A 20,537-nucleotide genomic window follows, 5' to 3' on the forward strand; every position below is an offset into this window, starting at 1 on the left:
AGCATATGCGAGTGTCCATGATGATGGTCGCGATGGTCTTGACCATCGCGACCATTGGGCTTGCGACGGAGACCCTGCGGTAGGGTCTCGCTGCCGCAAGTCCTGGAGTGATTTTGGCTCTATCAGAGCCAAAATCACTCCCACTGACATCACTAGTGATGTCAGTGGGGCCGGCTTCAGACGGTAGGCGTTCCCATGGGAACGCCTCCGTCTGGCAGGCACGCTCCCGGCACACCCACCAAAGGGGGCGTGCTGTCAATCAACATCGACAGCACGCCCCCTTTTGTGCAAGACCAGGGCCATCTCTTCCATTGGGCTTGTTGGGCAGTTGCCCAAGGGCCCGTAGCTTGTAGGGGCCCACCAACCCGCCCCCCTACAGCCGCAAGTACTCACCTCAGTCCCAGTTTCACTTCATCCGCCAGCTTCAGACCAGTCAGACAGAGTCTCTCTGCATGTGTGGGAGGTCTGATTGGCATGCAGGAGGGTTTAATTTTATTGGCCATTTTAATTTTTTTCCCGTGAATGGGTGGATAGGGGCCCCAGTGCATTGATTTGCCCAGGGCCCACACTGCTGTTAAGACAACCCTGTGCGAGACCCAGAGCGATGGAGAGCCCGTCGCTCTCTAGAGTTCTGCATCAGCGCTGCTCAACTAGCTCTCTGGAGATTTGCAAATGCGCAGTACAGAAATGAGCCATATTCCTAGAGACCCACGCATGAACAGTGTACTCTGGTGCAGTGCCAGTCTACTTGCATCGGGCGCCATTTTCCCAGAGACCCGCACATGCACAGTACAGAAATGTGCCATATTCCTAGAGACCCAAGCATGAACTGTACAGAAATGTGCCATATTCCTAGAGGTCCAAGCATGCGCAGTACAGAAATGTGCCATATTCCTAGAGACCCACGCATGAACAGTGGGGCTGATTCACACCCGCTCGCGAGCGCAGGACGCTCGCAAGTGGGTCGATGGTGCCAAATTGCGCATGCGCACGACTGAGGGAGCTCCGTCGTGCGCATGCGCGAGACCCGAATAACGACGGCCAAGCCGTCGTTATGGGTCTCGCACCAAAGGGGGCGTGCTGTCGATGGTGAGTGACAGCACGCCCCCTTTGGTGGGCGTGCCGGGGGCGTGGCTACCAGACGGAGGCGTTCCCATGGGAACGCCTACCGTCTGAGTCCGGCCCCACTGACATCAGTAGGGATGTCAGTGGGAGTGATTTTGGCTCTTATAGAGCCAAAATCACTCCAGGGCTTGCGGTCACCGAGACCCTACCGCATGGTCTCGTCGAAAGCCCGATGGTCGCAATGGTCTTGACCATCGCGACCATCATCATGGACGCTCGCTATAGCTGTGGGTGGTAACCCACAGCTATGCGAGCATCTATTAGGCCGCTCCAAGTTGAGGGAGGAGGACGCTGATTCAGAGCGAGCGCTCTGGTCAGAGCGTTCGGCTCTGTATCAGGCCCTGTGTACTCTGGTGCAGTGCCAGTCTACTTGCATCGGGCGCCATTTTCCCAAAGACCCACGCATGAACAGTACAGAAATGTGCCATATTCCTAGAGACCCACGCATGAACAGTGGGGCTGATTCACACCCGCTCGCGAGTGCAGGACGCTCGCAAGTGGGTCGATGGTGCCAAATTGCGCATGCGCACGACTGAGGGAGCTCCGTCGTGCGCATGCGCGAGACCCGAATAACGACGGCCAAGCCGTCGTTATGGGTCTCGCACCAAAGGGGGCGTGCTGTCGATGGTGAGTGACAGCACGCCCCCTTTGGTGGGCGTGCCGGGGGCGTGGCTACCAGACGGAGGCGTTCTCATGGGAACGCCTACCGTCTGAGTCCGGCCCCACTGACATCAGTAGGGATGTCAGTGGGAGTGATTTTGGCTCTTATAGAGCCAAAATCACTCCAGGGCTTGCGGTCACCAAGACCCTACCGCATGGTCTCGTCGCAAGCCCGATGGTCGCAATGGTCTTGACCATCGCGACCATCATCATGGACGCTCGCTATAGCTGTGGGTGGTAACCCACAGCTATGCGAGCGTCTATTAGGCCGCTCCAAGTTGAGGGAGGAGGGCGCTGATTCAGAGCGAGCGCTCTGGTCAGAGCGTTCGGCTCTGTATCAGGCCCTGTGTACTCTGGTGCAGTGCCAGTCTACTTGCATCGGGCGCCATTTTCCCAAAGACCCACGCATGAACAGTACAGAAATGTGCCATATTCCTAGAGACCCACGCATGAACAGTACAGAAATGTGCCATATTCCTAGAGGCCCAAGCATGAACAGTGTACTCTGGTGCAGTGCCAGTCTACTTGCATCGGGCACCATTTTCCCGGAGACCCGCGCATGCGCAGTAGATTCTAAATGTACAGCGCTCAGTGCGCTGACAGAGGGGAGGGGGCCCAAACTAAGGCTGCCCATGGGCCCCCTCCTCTCTTAAAATGCCCCTGCCTCCTCCTCTCTTAATGCACCCTTGCATTGTAGTAAAGTCAGGCCTGGCCAAACATGGACATCAGCACACATAAGCTAGATATTCTCACGAGACATATTACTTAATTTTTTTTAATGTCAGGTGTCCTGTCACTAAGGTGCCCAGTATAATTTGCATGTTGCTCACCAGGTAATGTAAGTCAAGATGATTCATATCTTCCATTAGCTCTGTGTGTTTAATGATATAGTCCAGGTGCAATTCCTGCTGCCCCTCACACGGGAGTTCTCTACTCAGGGAGCGGAACTTCAGGAAGTTGATGTAATGCGGGAAGTATGGGTGTAGGTTTAGGTGCCCGGAGCCATGTCGAGGGGTAAAATAGTAATGATTATTGTAGCTAGTTGTTGTTTTCTCCTTTGCAATTGCCTGTGAAAAAAAAAACAGAAGCAGAAAATAATTTAGAAATAGCTAGATATAGATTTGGTGATAAGATAAAATTCCCTGAGGAGATGAATGTATGACCATATAACATTGCAGCAAACTAATTTCTAGCATAAAGGAAAGCAATAGGGGTTGGTCCAGTTAACATTTAGGGGTATATTTACTAAAGTTAGATGAGTTGTATACATTTATTGAGATAGTGATATATTATTTCTTGAGAGATTCCTAGATGTCTCTTCGGCATTGTCACACCTTCCCAATCAATTAGCTATAAATCATTAGGTGGACTTACAAATATACAAACATGTATCTTATACAGGGCAGTTGCATAACACTACCTCACACATTCATAAAAGCATGTCTATAATGACTTGGTACACTTAGGGTAATTGGCAAAAGAGTTTATCTATAGAGACAATAATTGTATATACTGTATATGTTGACTCATACATAGATCTTATTTGAAGCATGAACCACGGCTGGTTCAATACACATTGATACGCAGGCTCTCACACTCTGAGGCATCCTGTCACTGTTCGAATAACACAGTGAAATTTAAGTATTCTAATCATATTACTGATTTTTGCAACATCTTATTTAACTAGACGTGGAGTGCACACGGAGGGCATGCCGACGCGCATTTCGCTGTTAGCTTTTTCAAGGCAAGACAATTGTCTCCACTATCCCAAGCTATATTCATACATGAGGACCAATGAAATCATGTTTCCTGGTCATGTTATCTTTGAGACCAATCCTGTGTTTGTTTACAGATTCACTGTGAGTTCCGTGTCTCAGCCAGTGAAAACTGAAGTCTCAGGGGTCGTGGACAAAGGGTGTGTCCCCCTCCACCAATAGGGGTTGCGGTCACTCATAGCTATACAATGTGACTGATACAACTCCGGCAGGTATCGTATGTGCATACCCAGGGGGTGGGGGGTGTATTCACCTCCTCCAATCAGATGCTTATTTACATAAAACATCAATTCCGGGTGTTATATTTGTTAATATTATTAATTCCTTACTATCCAACATTCAGTTGTTACTAGCTGTAAATACTAATTCTAAATAATCAATACACATGTTTAAAGTGATGATACAAGAGATATTTAGAAGGCTCATAATTACCTTAATTACTGATCTCAAGCTGTAATACAATACCATAATGGAATTTACACTAATGTAAATGGATGATACGACTATGAACATGTATAATTGCTATTGGACATTGCATTATTCTCTTATATATTATAATTACTGAATAAAAATGAAAGGGCTCATAATGTCCAAGGGAATTATATTCATTTATATATTGAATTATTATATATATTTTTAGCCAATTGGTATTAGTGAATAATATATAACATGCCATATTACCCTAAAGTAGATATAGAAATAAAAATGACTTCTATTACATGGTGAGTATTAGTGGGAATTGGTAATAATAAAATATAATAATATTAATAATTGTATTGTGGTCTAATTAATGATTTAAATAGAGTGAAAACTATTAGATTGTGCGTATTACATGATAAATATGTGAATATTTGATATGTTCATATCTATAGTGTGTTAAAAATTAGATTTATATTAATGTGGTTCTGACTGTAACATTGATCTGGACTTACTCATTTACATCTCTCCAATAGAAAATGATAGTTTGTATTATATAGATATCACCCATACAGGGCCGGTTCCAGGTATGTTCCTGGCTGTGCGGTCGCACAGGGGCGCCGGGGTCTGGCAGTAGGAAAGTCCCACCCTCCACCCCGTCGGTTGCAGTGCATATGTAAGCACAGGGGGAGGGCGCAGTGAGAGAAGGGGCGGGGGGTACACGGGTTGGCACAGGGTTCCGAGACACCTAGCGCCGGACCTGCACCCATTCATAAGTATTTGGATAATCATCATAGCAGAACTTTAGTGCTTTTTGGACTTTTTCAAGTTGGCAGCTATATGGGTTTTTTGTAATAATATATTTTATATATTAATGTCCCTCAATACACATGTGTGTTTTAATTAAACTTTTTGTGTTTGAATAAAAGTGCTATCCCTTTCTTTTTTTCTATTGGTACACATATTATCAGACAGAGGAAGTCCAGAACATGAACTGGGTCAGTACTTGGTTATCAAGCAGAGCAAGTGCAGAATGCAAGCCGGGTTGGTACACAGGTTATCAGGGGCTTACAGATTCAGTGGTATGGGAATCAGACAGAGTTTTGCGAGAGTCAGAGCAACAACCAAAAAAAAAATATTCACCTAGCACTTAGTGTCAGGTGACTTACATCTTTATAGGCAAAAAGGATGTGTCGTAGGGTCCGGAGAAGTGAATCCATTATACACATGCATCCATGCATCAGTGGACTCAATATTGAAGGTTGTTTCACCATCCACAGTCCCAGGAGAGGTTGAAATCCATAATGCTTGGTCAATTTCTTACTTTAAAAGAGCACACTGATATCACAGAACATACTATAGCGCAGGTTTTGAAACTAACAATAAATTAAGGAGGGGGGGGAAGCTTGACAGCTATTTGGGCAGAACGTGAATTCTCTGTGCTCCAGGCTTCATTCTCCAGGTTCAAGTTTTTAACAAACTCCCCAAGCATTCTTCAAACATTCAGGACCAACTGCGGTCCATTAATCCAGTAATTGGCAGAGCTCAGCCCATTCCATAGTAAACAAGGCCAGCAATTTTGGGAAGATCTTGCAGCTCTGATACCTCCATTTAGCCCAGAGTGCTTGACTAGCATTTATGGCACCATTGGACTTGTAATATCTGAAGGGCAGAGCAGCATTTTATGTACGGACCATTTTGGTGTCAACATTTTGACCCTGTCGACCTTTTGTTCCTGTCGACCTATTGCCTGTCTAACAGCTGTTGTTTATCTAGACATTGTCTATCTAATTACTATCTTTTATACCAAACCTGTTGCATTTAAAGTAGGAGTATATATGACAGTGCTGCAACAATAAACTGTTTCTGTGTATTTAAAGGAACCAAATGTGCACAAAATGATCCACAAATATAACCTGGGTTCCAGTGGTTAGAACTGCTTTATTAGCTCTATTGCATTACCTTGTTTTTGGACATTACCACCCAGTATAAAGAACCATTGATCTATTAAAGAAAAACTTTTTTGAACCAAACCATATTGAGAGTGTATAGCAATCTACAGTATGTTACTAAATTATTCCATGTGTAAGTAACTAGCTATAATTGTGAACTGTTAAGTAGATATTATAATGATCTGCTATATATAAATATTATTGTGAACTGCTAAGTAGAGATGATTGAGAATAATTTCTTATGAGCTACTGTGAGAATTATTGGTACATACTTTGCATCTGTCAAGGGCTAGTGCTGTATAGTCAATGAGGGAAAATGTAGTAAGAAGTGTTACTTAGGCATTTGAGATATTGCATCAGTGAGTCCCATATTTAATGTGATTTAAGAAATGCTTGCCATATGTTCCATTAATAGAAGAGACCCATTCTAACCTGTATTTGTAGTCACTAGAAATAAAGTAAAACATGCCTTTGCATGCATTCTGTATGCCATTTTGTCTGTGTCTGGGAAAGGGTAAGATTCCCTTGCCTTTCTGCTGTGGTGTGAAGGAGGGAAGAAATAACAGTGCTGCCGAGGACAGAGTGCCAGAGCAAGAGTGAAACCCTTCCACACACTACAACCAGGTAACATTAGGCCTGTGATAATCCAACACACTTTAACATATATGATAATTTTATTTGGTGTACCACACCTTCATCATCATTTCACTACTTATGCTCCCCAAGTACTCTGTAGAGAAGCCCAGTTCAGACCAGCAACTTCCATCAAGTGGTGAGTCATACCATATACTATAGTAGCCACATTGGGGGACAACTGACACCAGTACTTAAGACCTGGAGATCATCTCCTCTTTAATCAAGTGTGACTGCTTTGCTTGCTTTACTTTTGGTGGTAATTGCTCTACTTTTTAATGTCACTATTATTAATATTAAGGATATCTTAATCTGTTTAAAGTAAACTAGTAAGCTGTATAGAAAGTTACAGCATTACTATTTTCTGTGGTATTTAGTATCAACACAAGAGGGCACTGTGAGCCTGATTTTGCAATACCAAAGATTGTTCTGAGACTATTTATAGGTTTTGGACAAAATTTACTAAACAGCGGGTTCTAAATCCCAGCAGTTTCTAAGTGATTTTGCAACCCACTGGTTTGCTTAGGCCAAAACCTCCAAAAACCACAGAGAAAGCACACTTTAAAGTAGAATATCAAAGCGCCATTACTGTTTTAGACAAAAGAAAGAATACAATAGCAACTTTTAGTGGGGGTTTTGAAAACAGCCGTAAAACCGCTGCCAAACCCACCAAAACAATAGACCTGCATGCCTGGACATTAAGGGCCTGCTAGCACTTGTAGTCTGCATGTAGCAAGATATTAAAATGAAGACACACACCGAATGTTGTAATACTTTATAAATAAAAAACCTACCCATTCAGCCCTCGTTATCCAATTTAATACTCACAAAAACTATGGATCAGGTCCTATTCAGTCAACGTAGGCATCCACAGCATCTTCGCAATAAAAACAAACCAACGGACTGGCTGCTTGCACAGCCACAATAAAATGAAAGGACACTTGCAGGCTTCCATAGAAATGAATGGAAAAGTGCTTATTGGTTGAGAGTGCTGCTGGTTATCCCTTGGGAGGATGGACCCCATTTTTTTGTGATCGTGACTTTCCGAGGGATTCCAGCCCTAGGTTAACCAGTTTCAGGCTGGTTAGTGTTATGGCAAGGGGACCCCACACTGTACATCTCCCTGCAACCCTTCTCCAGTTTTCCCCCTTATTTTTTAGTATCAGACCAGGCTCAGTGTTCCAGGGCTGGTTATTGATTTGGGGCCAAACATTTTTTTTTTTAATTATTTCTATCCTTTTACACATAATGAAACCTGCATAGTGAAAAAAAGCATAGAATGAAATCCCATTAAGGCAAAAAATGTACGTTGAGATAAGCAGGAAAAACTCAAGTATAGAAATCCTATTAAAACAGAAAATGTACGTTGGAACTCCTCAGCTGTGGAGCTCTGCCTTTCAAGGTCACTTAAGATTACCAGCCTGAGGAAGTGGTCAGGGGACCACAAAACATGTAGCTCTACAGCTTAGGAGTCCCAATATACAATTTTTATTTTATTAGGATTTCTATCCTTGATTTTCCTGCTTATCTTCAATAGGGTTTATTTTTAACCCATAGGGGTATATTTACTAAATGTGGGTTTTTAGAATTTGAGATGTTGCCCATAGCAACAAATCAGATTCTACTAAACATAGCTAGAATCTGATTGGTTGCTATGGGCAACATTTCCACTTCTAAAAACCCACACTTTAGTAAATATAATGCATAATAGCCACCTGTTTCCTCCTGCATGCTAGCAAACATGCCCAGGCTGTATTTATCTTTATTTCATTTTCCTAAATGTTTTTTATTTACAGTCTATGCACATGAGCATGTTTAGCTTTATTTATATTTATGTGTAATAAAACAGTATATTTTTTGCAATCATACCCTCAAACCTTGTTTTTTTTTTACTGGGTCAATTGAAAGGTTCCATTGAGATAAGTACTAAGGTCCTGATTCAGAGCCGGACGCTCTGAATCAGGGTGTTTTTTTTTTTTTTTTTGTGAGTCCTCCTGGTTACCACCCACAGCTTATGCGAGCGTCCATGATGGGGCGAGCGATGCGAGCGTCCATGATGTCAGTGGGGCCGGCCCCAGACGGTAACGCCTCCGTCTGGGCAGCAATGTCCCCGGCACGCCCACCAAAGGGGGCGTGCTGTCACTCACCATCGACAGCACGCCCCCTTTGGGGCGAGACCCATAATGGCGGCTTGGCCATCGTTATTCGGGTCTCGCCATGCGCATGACGGAGCAGCCTCCGTCGTGCACATGCGCACTTGCACAACATCGACCCGCTTGCGAGCGCTCAGCACTCGCGAGCGGGTCTGAATCAGGCCCTAAGTACATATTGTCATCTGAGAAAAATACCCTAATGGACATCAGGATATATAAATAAATGTTTAAAGACGTTTATTCACCAATAGGTGAGTACAGCACTTAGAGAAAAATTATCCCATCTTTTTTGTCTACATTCTCACTCTTCTCTGAGAGTCTGCATCATAAACATCTGGACAAGTTATGGAAACACCACTGTATCAGCAACCACCGTAAGAAAATGGTGTGATGTTTTTCCAAAGCCTACCTGTGTCATACTGTCATACACAGGGTGCATATATCTCCCATTTATTTACTTGTCTCAGATTTAAACAGGATACACTATATATTTTTCTCTGCTCTTCACAATACATCGAGGAGGACTACATAAAACACCATTAAGACAAAGTGCCAGGATGAATCCTTTTTATCACTACTACTGTACATCCACAGGAACTTTGGTTGAACAGTTCCATTGTCCCAGACAGCACATCTCTGGTCTCTGCATACCCAATTACATATATCGCTAGTCACGCACAAGGCAACAGTGTCCTCACATATAACACTATCTACCAATCCTATCAAAAGGTTCTGGACACTGCTAACCAAACATATTTCCAATCTCTTATCTCAAGCTTCTAACCTTAGGCAACTTTATAATACATATACATTACTTTAAGTTCTTACCCTTCCCACACCCAACCTAACAGCTACTATGAGTGCCCAAGATATTTCTTATTATTTCAAGGACAAGATTGATCAGATCCGACTTGAAATGGAATGCTCTTCCTTAGCCAGCGAGCTGCTGAATTGCTTCCCTGAACCCTCTGGCTCCTTTTCTTCATTTGATTCTACAAATGTCGATGAAGTATCTACACTTCCTACTCTATCTACTACCTCTCCTCTTGATCCTATACCTTCACAAATCAGTAGAGTTCTGTCTCCTGTGCTCATCCCAACCTTAACTAAAATCTGTAATCTCTCTCTTTCTACTGGTATCTTACCATAACTATTCATGCTTGCAGTGATTATTCCTATGCTGAAAAAACAGAATTCTGACCCTCACTGAGGGCTCTATTTGCTACAATCTGCATTTGTATTGCACATTGTAGTGTGATATTACCAACCGAATTTGCATTGCGAATTCATGCAATATCACAGGGATTTATTACAAGAGCGAGAAAGCTCTGTCCCTGCGAATCCCCTCTGGAGCCTTATTATGGTATTTTCGAAAAAAATACAGTGACAAGTGCCCCGCGCATGCGCCGACCGGCCGCCGCTGCTACCCCCCATGTCGCCAAGCCCCGCCCCATTGCTAAGACCCACCCCCACAATCGCGGACCCCCCACGACCCCCCCTCCCTTAATTACACGTACCTGCAGTTATCGGGCCTCCGGTGATGTCCTCTGTCGCTCTGGTCAGCTGACATCCCATACTGCACTGGGACCCTGTTAGGTGACGACCGGGCCCCAATGCAGCATGGGAGACCAGATGACCGGAGGGAGGACATCACCGGAGCCCCGAACTCCGGTCCCTGGACTCAGGTAAGTTTTTTTTTTTACAGTAAATCAGCATGTGGTCTGTTTAGACCACACAGCTGATTACTGGGGCCAGCTCCAGGCTCTGCACATTACAGCGGAGCAGGAGTCCGGTAACCCTGGTAGACCCTGGATAACGCCAGAGGGCTTTCCCCGGTATTTTTTTACATTTTATTTTTAGTAACTTTGGTCAGATCACATTTCCCATTACAATTATGGGAAATGCGATCTGCTTACTAAAAATAAGTGATAATTATGGGTTGGAGTAGAATTTTACAAATTTTACTCCAATTGCTCTTTAGTAACTGTAAGTGATACTAAAATAATGTGAAAAGGGTGTAAAAACACCCTTTTTCACATTATTTTAGTAAAAATAATGTTAATAAATAGAGACTGAGAGACTTAAAATATAAAAAAGGTGCCAATCACAACATATGTATAATCAGGGCCGGTGCAAGGTTTCTCTGCACCCTAGGCACAATGTCTGCCTGCTGCCCCCTCTTCCCCAATATCCATTTTCCAGCCCCTCAGGCGAAAGTGTGGACGTGGCGTTTTAGCAGTTCCACAGCCACTGCTGTCAAATTGAAAAATGCCCCAGAAATAAAAAGGTAAAAAGACACTGTGCTCGACTGGTATAGTGTAGGGGGGACACAAACAGATTATATATATATATATATATACATATATATATATAAAAATAAAAACAGAAAACTCAGCACTCACCATTGTTAAATCACTCACAATAATATATAAATATATATATATCTATATATATATATCTATATATATATATCTATATATATATCTATATATATATATATATCTATCTATATATATATATATGTATATATATATATATATATATATATATATGTGGGCTGCAGGCTTAAATGCATTGATCAATCCATGAACCAAAACCCCATTTTTATTTATATATTTTTGTGAGTGATTTAACAATGGTGAGTGCTGAGTTTTCTGTTTTTTTTATTTAAGCAATGTGGTCACAAGCCACTTGCACCCCATGTCTGGGAATGGCAACTGCAGGTCTGCACCCAAAATCTGGGAGTGGCGAGTGCAGTGGATTTCTGACTTATATATATATATATATATATATATATATATATATATATATATATTAGGGCTGTGCACCGGCCACTTTTCGTGTTTTGTGTTTTAGTTTTGGATCTGGATCTTTCTTCGTGTTTTGGATCTGGATTGGTTTTGCCAAAACCACCCTTCCGTGTTTTGGGTTCTGGGTTTTGTGTTTTGGATCTGTATTTTTTTGAAAAAAAGCATAAAAACAGCTAAAATCACAGAATTTGTGGGTTTATCTGCTCCTATGCAATTATTAACCTCAATAACCTTCATTTCCACTCATTTCCAGTCTATTCTGAACACCTCACACCTCACAATATTGTTTTTATGGCCAAAAGATTGCACCGAGGTAGCTGGATGACTATGCTAAGCGACACGAGTGGGCGGCACAAACACGTGGCCCATCTAGGAGTGACACTGCAGTGGCAGACAGGATGGCAGTTAGAAAAACTAGGCCCCAAACAGTACATAATACAAAGAAAAAAAAGAAGTGCAAGATGGAATCGTCCTTGGGCCCTCCCACCCACCCTTATGTTGCATAAATAGGACATGCACACTTTAACAAACCAATCATTTCAGCGCCAGGGTCTGCCACACAACTGTGGCTGAAATGATTGGTTCGTTTGGGCCCCCACAAAACAAGCTGGCAATTAATGTGTCCCTGCACAAACTGGCTCTACGGAGGCAAGATGTCGTGGAAAGAGCCACCTCTTCCCATCCAGTGCTGGGAAGGTCAGGCATCGCAACCACCACCACACTTGGACTCTCCTTGGGGATTTGTGATATCTTCTTAGAATGCACAGTTCTTCGCTGTGCTTTTGCCAGCTTAACTCATTTGATTTTTTTAGCAGGAGGAGGGCTTCCATCGTCATGTGAAGCTGAACCACTAGTCATGAACATAGGGAAAGACCTTAGCCGTTCCTTGCCACTCCGTGTCGTAAATGGCATATTGGCAAGTTTACGTTTCTCTTCAGATGATTTAAATGTTTTTTTCAATGTCATTTTCCTGAACCTTGTCATTTGGGATTGTATGTGCCCTCTACTATGACATTGGGCATTGGCCTTGGCAGACGATGCTGATGGCATGTTATCGTCTATGTCATGACTAGTGGCAGCAGCTTCAGCACTAGGAGGAAGTGGTTCTTGATCTTTCCCTATTTTATTTTTATCGGAGAAAGTTTGGTCCTCCATTTATGTTATATTGATATATACGTGCGGCTAAGGCGCACACAAACACAGAAAATAATTTTTAATTTTTTGTTGGAGACTAGTGCACTTTGTGGGTTACACCACCCTTTAAGAAATGAGCCAGCCGGCCCTTTACTTATGGGACACAGGCGCACGCTTGGCGCTGCTCCTTTGTTGATGCACGTGCAGCTACAGCCCACACAATTCACAAACACAGAAAATATATTTTTATTTTGTTTGGAGTGCCCTTTGGGGGTTACAGCACTCTTTAACGGACAAGCCAGCCGGCCTTTCACTTATGGGACACAGGCGCACGCTTGGCGCTGCTCCTTTGTTGATTCACAAACAGAAAAAATATTTTATTTTTTTTGCACTTGGGGGGAGCACCCCTGATGGACAGAGCACCCCCTGGACAACACTACAGCACCCCTTTAGGACTGGGACACTGCACAGGACTTTGGAGTGGACACAGCCCCTATGGACTTTGAAGAAGTGGACACAGCCCCTATGGACAACAGCAGCACAGCGCAGCACAGCACAGCACAGCACAGCACAACACTACACTGCACTACACTACACTACACAGCCCAGCCAACCCTAACTCCCACCTTCCCTCTTCACTATCCACAGCCGAGTGAGAAAATGGCGCCGACTCGGGTACCTTATATAGGATCCAAAACCCGCGAGACCCGGAAGGCGGAATGATGATGTTTTGCCTCGATTTCAGATCCGAGTCAGGCGGGAAAAGTCGTGCCTGACTCGGATCGGCCTCGGATCGGGGGGGCTCGGGGGGGTTCGGATTTCAGAAATCCGAACCCACTCACCCCATATATATATATATATATATATATATATATAGGATGATTTTTGCTGTTGACCCTTTTACTTACTTGGATATGTGCTACAGACAAATCAGAAAGTAACAGCCACACTTATTATTACACATGAACATAGACGTGCACAGCTCCCCAGCTATTTATCCCTTTTGTCTCTCAGCCTCAGCGGGCCTCCTCCTCCGGCACCAGAAAGTGCAGGGAAGCTGCTCCTCCTTGCGCCCGGCCGAGCAGCATGGAGTACAAGCGGACTATGATGGAGCCACAAAGGCTCTGGACGGCAAGTAGGGGCAGCAGGCCGGCAGCATGCAGTTGGCGCAGTCCTTCCCTGGAGGAGGCAGCGCAGGTGGCGACTGTCAGAACACTTCCGCCTCTGCTGGGTCCCGCAGCCGCCGCTTTGATTCAATTGTTGTTCCCCTTTCAGCACCTGCGGACCCGCTGATCCTCCCCCAAACAAGTACACCCTCTCAGCGGCAGTGGCCCAGGATGTCTAAGCTAGCTGCCCCCTCAGGTCCCAGCACCCATAGGCAGCTGCCTAAAGCTGCCTAATGGAAGCGCCGGCCCTGTGGTAAATTAAATCTGACAGCCTGCAGCCTCTAATTAAGGGATTACCAACCTTCTCAGAACATAAATAAAAGTATAAGAGGCGCTAGTTGTCAGAATAATTAATATACAACAACATGATAAAATGGCTATAACAACAGATGGCCAGTGTAATAAAAACATACTACAATCTCTGCATAGAACAATTAAGGGCCTGATTCAGCAGTGAACGCAAGTTCACTGCTGATCACAGATTCACGATTATCTGGAATTCTGTGAGTACAGAATGGGTCCTGCATAGTCGCCAGCATAAACCTTGAATGCATCTGCCTTGTTGACAGGCAGAGGCATTTAAGGGGTGGTTTGGGGACAGGTTCGGCCGCCGTTCCTGGAAACGGGGGCGTGAACGCCCCATTTTCCGGGAGTGGCTAGCCCAGGATCTGCGTTTGTCAGCACAGTGTCCTGGGCTAGTAAGCCGGCCAGCCTAAGTAAGCTGAGGCATCCACCATCGCGACCATCGACCACCGATGGTCACGATGGTGATCCCAGCCTATGACCTCCGTCGCAGTGCTGGGATCGCAAATGCAGCAGGGGTGTCATACACCTGCTGCATTTGCATTATTGCAAGGATCACATTGTACAGCTGCCTGTGCGCATCTTTGCAATTGCAATTCTTGCTGAAACAGGCACTAAATACTGTCTCACATCAATCCTTAAACACTGCAGTTGAAAATATTACACATTGCCCATGCACATGCAGGTTAGATAAGCAGAATATAGTTGTAACTCTGTTAGTTAGGAATTGATTATTCCACATGTGTTAGTTCATCAAATCTCCATGTTAGTAGAATTTAATAATTTCATAACTTACATCCATCGTATCATTGTCCAGTCCTGACCATATGCAATTTGCAAGATATATTAAGATGCAATCTCAGTATAATTCTGGTTAGCCAACGATTAAAATGATTGTCTTTTAGTTTTTCTCTGTCAGTCCCTCCATTGGTTACCTATTTTACCAAATTCAATATAAAATACTCTTACACATAAGGCTATTAACCAAACTACACCAGCATACATCTCTTTCCTTATCTCAAAATATCTCCCAGCCCAACCTCTACATTCTGCTCAAGATCTGTGTCTCCTATCTTCACTCATTTCCTGCTCCCATTCACGGTTACAGGATATTATTTTGGGCCGCACCCACTCTGTGAAATGTCCGCTCATGAATAAAACTTTCCTCTAGTCTCCAAACTTTCAAGCGTTCCCTAAAAACTCACCTCTTCCGGCAAGTGTATCAAATTCCAGAACCACCCACATATCCACCATAAGCTATCCTACCCAATTACATCCCCAATATACAGTGCTCACATAACTTTACTGTACATAATTGTATACTTTAACATCTCACTGAGCCTTGGCTTTCATTCCTGTGTGGCTGGATCATACAGCACACCAAGATCTTATGCAATCTGGCTGGACTAATTTGCAGTACATGGCACTGATCCTTCTGTAACAATGCCTATTTCTTTACAAATTGTAAATGTGCAAGTAGTGGCACCACCCTTCCCCAAGTGCCTAACCCTCATCCTAACCTTAACCCCCTAACCTTAAAAATGTTGGAAGAAAAATGAAAAAAAATGTTCCATCCATTTTTTGTGTTGACCATTTCAGCATGTTATACCCTTTTAACTATGGCGACCTTCTGCACTATCGACCATTTGTCAATCAATCTTTTTTTACCTGTCAACCTTTTTAACCATGTTGACATATTGCATGTTGACTATCTGGTGTTGACCTATTGACTATCCATCTAAGCATTGTCGATCTTCCATCTAGATACCCTGCTTTTACCCAGTCTAATTTTATTACTGTCTGGTTCCCAATTGTAAGGGGCAATGAAATATACTCACACTATATACAGTAAGTCAATGCTGATAATAATTATAGATCCAAACATAATACACCATGTGTAGCAGCAGTATAAAAATTATGGAAAAATGGTCCCTTGACAATATGAGAAGAAAGGTGGGCCTCGCCCAGAAGCAAAATCATGCAAAAAAGACAAAGTATGCCCTTTTTTAATGAATTATTAGTAAAGACTAATTTTTTAATACACTGTAACACCAAAAGTCCCTTGTGCCCCACCTTGTGTGTGTTTTTGGCCGATTATTAGAAAAGAAGTAGCTAATTCATCCATTTTTACTCTGATTAAGGAGACCTCTATACAGTATAGTATAAGTTCTGATTAAATTAAACAAAAACTTTCCTTCTATCTCTCCCATTTGTTGGTGAGGCTGTGGTCACAAGGGAACCTTATTCTCATTTGGTGGATTGTTCGATGAGATCCAATTTTTGGTCAGATACATACTGTACTTTTTTTGTGTGGAATATTACAAAAAACTTGCCTGGTCTTGCATTTAATATAAGTACCACTTTAAATTTTGAGGTGAAACTGAGAAGCAGCAGAGTAGAAAAGTCACTGCTTAGTAAATCTAGCCCTAAGTCTATCAGGAGGCCAGATGTTCAAATTATGGAAACACCAATTACCCCTCACTTTAATAATAATGGGGATTTTTTTTTTTTTTAAATAGTGGAGCCCTGCTTCATTTTTAACTTAGGAACCAGGGGTGGGCTGGGCAGGGTAGCAGGGGTAACATGACCCAGGGCTGGATCAATTTTAAATGTTTTGGACCACAGTCACACTGTCTAAAGCAGTGGATAAAACTATTTATCTGGGTTTGTCATTTATAAAAACAGGCACCATAATCCTTCCCCTTTTCTGTTGCTTAGAAGTCTTGAACTATTGCTGAATATGTAGGATGCCCATACGAGACAAATATTTAAACTTACCACTACCCTAAAGAAGTAATTTGTGATAAAACATGTTGGGTAATAAGGGTGTCATTTACTGGTTGTACTATCGCAACATATATATTTATTATAAAACAAAAGAAAGCCAAGCAATGGTGGGCAATGGTAAGTTCGGACAGGGATCTGCCATCTTTTCAGAACACCCAAATATTACCAAGCTGTGCTAGAGGGAAGAACATAAAGGACCAAGTCGTCAACTTGGATATGACCGGCTTCAGCAAACAGTTGGCTATTTTAAATGTTTGGGGTGTGTAACCTGCAGGTCATTGTCAGTTGGCAATACTTTTATTCATCCTCACATGGAAAACATATATAATTAATTTTGCAGAATCCTGTAGCGCTACTTTTGTTGTATATACGCTAACGTGCCCTTGTGGCTTGTCTTATATGGGTAAAACCCAAAGACAATTTAAGGACCCCATGACATTACACATTAGACCAGCTTTGAAGTCGGGACATAGCACATTGCATCCAGGCTAAACATTGAGGAGCCAGCATAAGGGACATAATCATAGATCACATACCAGCACATATCAGAGGAGGGGACAGAGCAAAAAAATTGTTGCAACAGGAATGTACAGTACATATATTTTTACTTTAACTACCTACTGTATATATATATATATATATATATATATAAATTATTTTCTTTTAGTTTCTTCTCTTCTCTATAGCCACACTCTACATTAATTATTTTTATTTTTGCTACTTAAAGGTTAAATCAATGCATGGTATCAATAACGCATATGTTCTTTATTCTTCATGTTGTTTGTGATGATAAACAGAATTGTATTAAAAACAAAAGAAGTAAAAAAAACTGAGATTCCATTTTATTTTAAAATCAGCCTCTCAATCTATTAATTCACTTCCTCAACTGTGTATAGGTGATGCTTATACTTTATCATTTATTTTTGGACTGTTCTACTTCTTCAGAAGTATGTGTACTTGTCTCAACTCTCTTCTAATTGCACAGTGTAGTAAAGGCAGATAAACAATATGAAAGTAGACAAAAGCAAAACAATCTGGCGTGTTTGTTTTAAGCTTCTAGACATTGCCTGAATTTTGAATGAATTTATGAAAGAATGCCTTATATGAGACTTCACAAATGGAGAATATTACCCAAGGCTAATAACTCTCACAGATAGCCACAATGAGAACAAAACGAATGCCAGGAAAAAATGGTCCTTACCCTGATAGACACCACATTTCTCCAGTCAGCTGTATTATTAAGCATGAAGAAAGCTCTTCCATCCTGATCTGTCTCTAAGGTCTGGGTCGTAGTACTATATGTATAGGAACAGGTGAGTTCTACAGTATGTCCGGGGATGGCATTGTCATTGGCATCTACCAGTTTAAGCTGTGTATTGAGATATTGGATGTGAGCACCAAAGAGACCATGAACATACATACAGTACATACATTTGATACAGAACATTGATATACAAACTTGATGGAGAAGGTATAGGAATAAGACATACAGTAGGTTAGTGAGTTCCCAGCTTATGAGCATTTACAGTCTAGTGCAATACTGGTACAATAAGAACTAATGGAACAGGACTGTGGTAATACCCACGGAGCAGTATCAGGTGGGGACAAGAGAGACTTTAGTGAAATTTGGGGGACCAGGTGGGATGAAGAGTTCATAACAGTGGAGCAGCACAGGAGAAGTCTTGGAGGGGGAAGGCAGAGGTGAGAGGTTATATATAGAGAGTAGATGAGGTCAGATTCAGGTCTAAGTGGGCATGAGAGAGAGTATCTCAAGAACAAGTCACAGATCATACGTTGGTGAGGAATTTAAAGCTGAGGCTACACAAAGATACATAAAATAAAGATACATAAAAGGAAAGAGACTATGAGGAAAACATTGTTTAACTCACCATCCCCCTATATGGAATCCCAGCCCTGTAGTGAGCGTCACAACCAATAAATTGCACTGAGGAGATTAAATCTGTGATGCTGATTTGCCTCATTGTTGATAACGTTACTCCTATATGGAGAGAAGACATCACATTTGAATAAAATGTTTTTTAAAAATAGTACTAGCAGATAACTAGAGCTCTGATCTGTTTGTTTCAGAAATCCTACTGTACATCACATTTCAAATTGTCAATACCCCTAACAATGTCGCCCTCTGCAGCTCCAAGACCACCAATGAGCTAAAACAAATAGAAAATTGTAGCTAAGTACTGTAGAAACAGTTTGTTCACAGTTTCCAGCAAAATGGTGGTACAACTATAAGCATAATTGCCAACTCTCCCTCATTGTCAGGGAGACTCCCTGAAATAGTAGCAATCTCCCTGACTCCCTGAAGAGTCTAGCAATCTCCCTGATTGCGCCTTACCCCCAATATGTAGCTGTTATATATGTAAAAAATAGATATATATACATTCAAATGGGATCATTGGTATAATTTCCCTGCATTTGCTATGAGGCACAATGATCCCTATGGCTACATGTATTTTCTAAAAAGTATCAGTGTGTTTTCATCAACAAGTAGATCTTACTAACTGCTTTAGGGCTCATTTACATTTTGATATAAATCAATTTTATGACGCCTCTCAGATATAGCAGGACACGCCCACTTTACCGCCACGCTCATAGGTGCTGCTTTCACAATCTCACTAAAATGCTTTTTTCAAAAGTAGACAGATATGACTTTAAGTAGGAAGTAGAATGAATTACCTGAGAAGTAACTGCATTCTCCCCACCTATATAAAATAGTATAGAAAAGATATAGGGCCCGATTCAGACCCGGACGCTAAGCCGCGGACGCAAGCTATGGGTGATTGTCACCTGTCTGCGCGTGCATGTGCACCGCAGTGTGCGAACCAGTCACTGCGATCGGGATTCATGCGCTCGTTGTACACAGACTGATTGCTACTTTGAGTGACAGCGCCGTTTGTGGGTGGTAACAGGGGAAGGTGATTGTGAACGGGGAGTGGTGCTGCGGATGCAGGCGTCTCTGGGCATCAAAACGGAGTTTTAAGGGTGTGCATAATTAGCATGGAAGCGTCATTGTACACGTCACCAGGTTGCTAATCAGCCTGCAGTGATCACAGCGCTTGCGGTGGGGTAGGGTCTACCTCAAGCGCTGCGTGCAGCTCCGATGGCTCTCGATGGTTCTGATTAATCATACACTTCCTAGAGATGACGTGTGCTAAGAAAGAAAAGGGGACGTCTTCATACCGGCGTGCGCTCACTCTGCCATCGCTCTCTAAAACATAGAGGGCGTCCTTACACCAGACAGTGCGATTGCGGAATTTGCATACCCCCCCCTTTTGACAGCGAGAGAGCGCAGTTTAGCGTCCGGGTCTGAATGAGCTCCATAGTACTCAATGCAGTAATTAAGGAGTAGACACTCTACATGACGTGCACACACATACAGTATCTTATGTATTATGCCTGAAGCATAGAAACATATAGGGGCCTATTCATTAAACCTAAAAATTCTCTGGAGATAATTAGCTTTAGAACTCGCATGGAGTTCTAGCTAATTATAGTTGGAATTCATCATTCCACCTCTCCATAAGTATCTATTCCGAAAAGCTGTCATTTTTGCGATGACAGCTTTTTGGGAAATAGATACTTTCCCCTGCCTACACTACCTTAT

The 20,537-nt window shown here is 42.8% G+C and overlaps 1 protein-coding gene across 1 annotated transcript in view; it reads right to left on the minus strand.

The window, feature by feature from the left end:
- Positions 1 to 20,537, minus strand: part of LOC148518849 (alpha-2-macroglobulin-like) — a 177,233-nt gene that overhangs the window by 113,003 nt on the left and 43,693 nt on the right. Inside the window, exons 9-11 of the mRNA XM_088476972.1 lie at positions 18,805 to 18,914; positions 18,091 to 18,284; positions 2,616 to 2,823 (exon numbers count right to left, since the gene is read on the minus strand). Of these exons, the coding sequence (XP_088333098.1) occupies positions 2,616 to 2,823; positions 18,091 to 18,284; positions 18,805 to 18,914 (512 nt within the window). The remainder of the gene's footprint in view (positions 1 to 2,615; positions 2,824 to 18,090; positions 18,285 to 18,804; positions 18,915 to 20,537) is intronic.

Source organism: Taudactylus pleione, unplaced genomic scaffold (genome assembly GCF_031769625.1).
Source record: "Taudactylus pleione unplaced genomic scaffold, aTauple2 ptg000198l, whole genome shotgun sequence".
Taxonomy (NCBI): domain Eukaryota; kingdom Metazoa; phylum Chordata; class Amphibia; order Anura; family Myobatrachidae; genus Taudactylus; species Taudactylus pleione.